General features: G+C 42.2%; 1 protein-coding gene across 1 annotated transcript in view; it reads left to right on the top strand.

Annotated features, from left to right (window-relative positions):
* LOC101851962 overlaps nt 1-1,229 on the top strand; it is a gene marked incomplete in the record, with an annotated part of 55,094 nt that overhangs the window by 42,067 nt on the left and 11,798 nt on the right. The window contains 1 exon segment of the mRNA XM_005101895.3: nt 971-1,073. Coding sequence (XP_005101952.2) covers nt 971-1,073 — 103 coding nt within the window.

Genomic DNA, 1,229 nt, shown 5'->3' with positions numbered 1-1,229 from the left:
CACACACACACACACACACACACACACACACAAACAAACACACACACACACACACACAGTAAGCGGGTGGCGGCCGCTCAAGAGCGGTTTGCTCCTTCTTTCCTATGCATCAATTAGTTAATATATATCGTCCTTATCTCTCCTCCTTCTTTTCTTTGAATGTTAATTTCTTTTAAAAAACACATTTTTCGGCATTTATACAACCTATTTGTGGTGCAAGAGCCGTAAAACATTTACTAAAAATGACTATATTATTGAAAAAAACCAAAACAACAACAACAACAACTAAACATGTACGCCGATGGTTGGCGGGTGCTCTAGTGTGGTTTCCTCCTCTATTCCTATCAAACATCTATCGTCCTTAAATCTATCCTCCTATTTTGTGTTTGTTACTCTCTTGTAACACTTCTAATCTTCGGCACTTATGGCCTTATTGTGTTGCAAGTGCGGTAAAACCCGTGCTAAAACTATATTTTAAAAAACCAACAACAACAACTAAACACATACGCTGGTGGTTGGCGGGTGCTCTGGTGTGGTTTCCTCCTTCTTTCCTATTCAGTTAATATATCGTCCTTATCTCTCCTCCTTCTTTTATTTGAACGTTAATCTCTTGTAACTTCTCTGCTCCCGGCTCTTTTATACGACCTATTTGTGTTGCAAGTGCAGTAAAACGCTTGTTAAAGCTATATTAATGGGTGGTTGGCGAGTGTTCCTGTGTGGTTTTCTTCTTCTTTCCTATAAAACATCTATCATCCTTATGTCCCCCTCCTTTTTTTTTTTGGTTGTTGTTACTCTCTTTTAACCCCTCTAATCTTCAGGCGCTCATATGAATTTATGCAGTTGCGAGCGCCGTAAAACCTCTACTATGACAACGCTTTATTATTGGGAAAAAAACCACAACAACCAACTAAACAGTTACTTGTATTTATGATGTACTTATTGCCCCGCCCACCCGGCCGTCCCTCCCCAGACATACGGCGTGAGGAACAAGCGGACTCGGGAGGTTGAGGTCATGTCCTACGTGGATTACGTGGAGATCAACGGAGCCGCCTGGGTGGCCGGCATGAGGAGAGGTGAACAAAGTCATGATACTTTCTCCCGTTTTGGGTAAAACTTTGCTTTTACACCAGCACGCAGATGCAATGTTTTCAGGGGCGGAACTGCCGTATTTTTTGCTGCTGGGCACATACATGTGTGTTATTATAGCCACTTCAACTCCGTCGCAAGTC

The sequence above is a fragment of the Aplysia californica genome, unplaced genomic scaffold, assembly GCF_000002075.1.
Source record: "Aplysia californica isolate F4 #8 unplaced genomic scaffold, AplCal3.0 scaffold00303, whole genome shotgun sequence".
Taxonomy (NCBI): Eukaryota; Metazoa; Mollusca; class Gastropoda; order Aplysiida; family Aplysiidae; genus Aplysia; species Aplysia californica.
The sequence above is the reverse complement of the archived record's forward strand: the minus strand, read 5'-3'. Positions and strand labels throughout refer to the sequence as shown.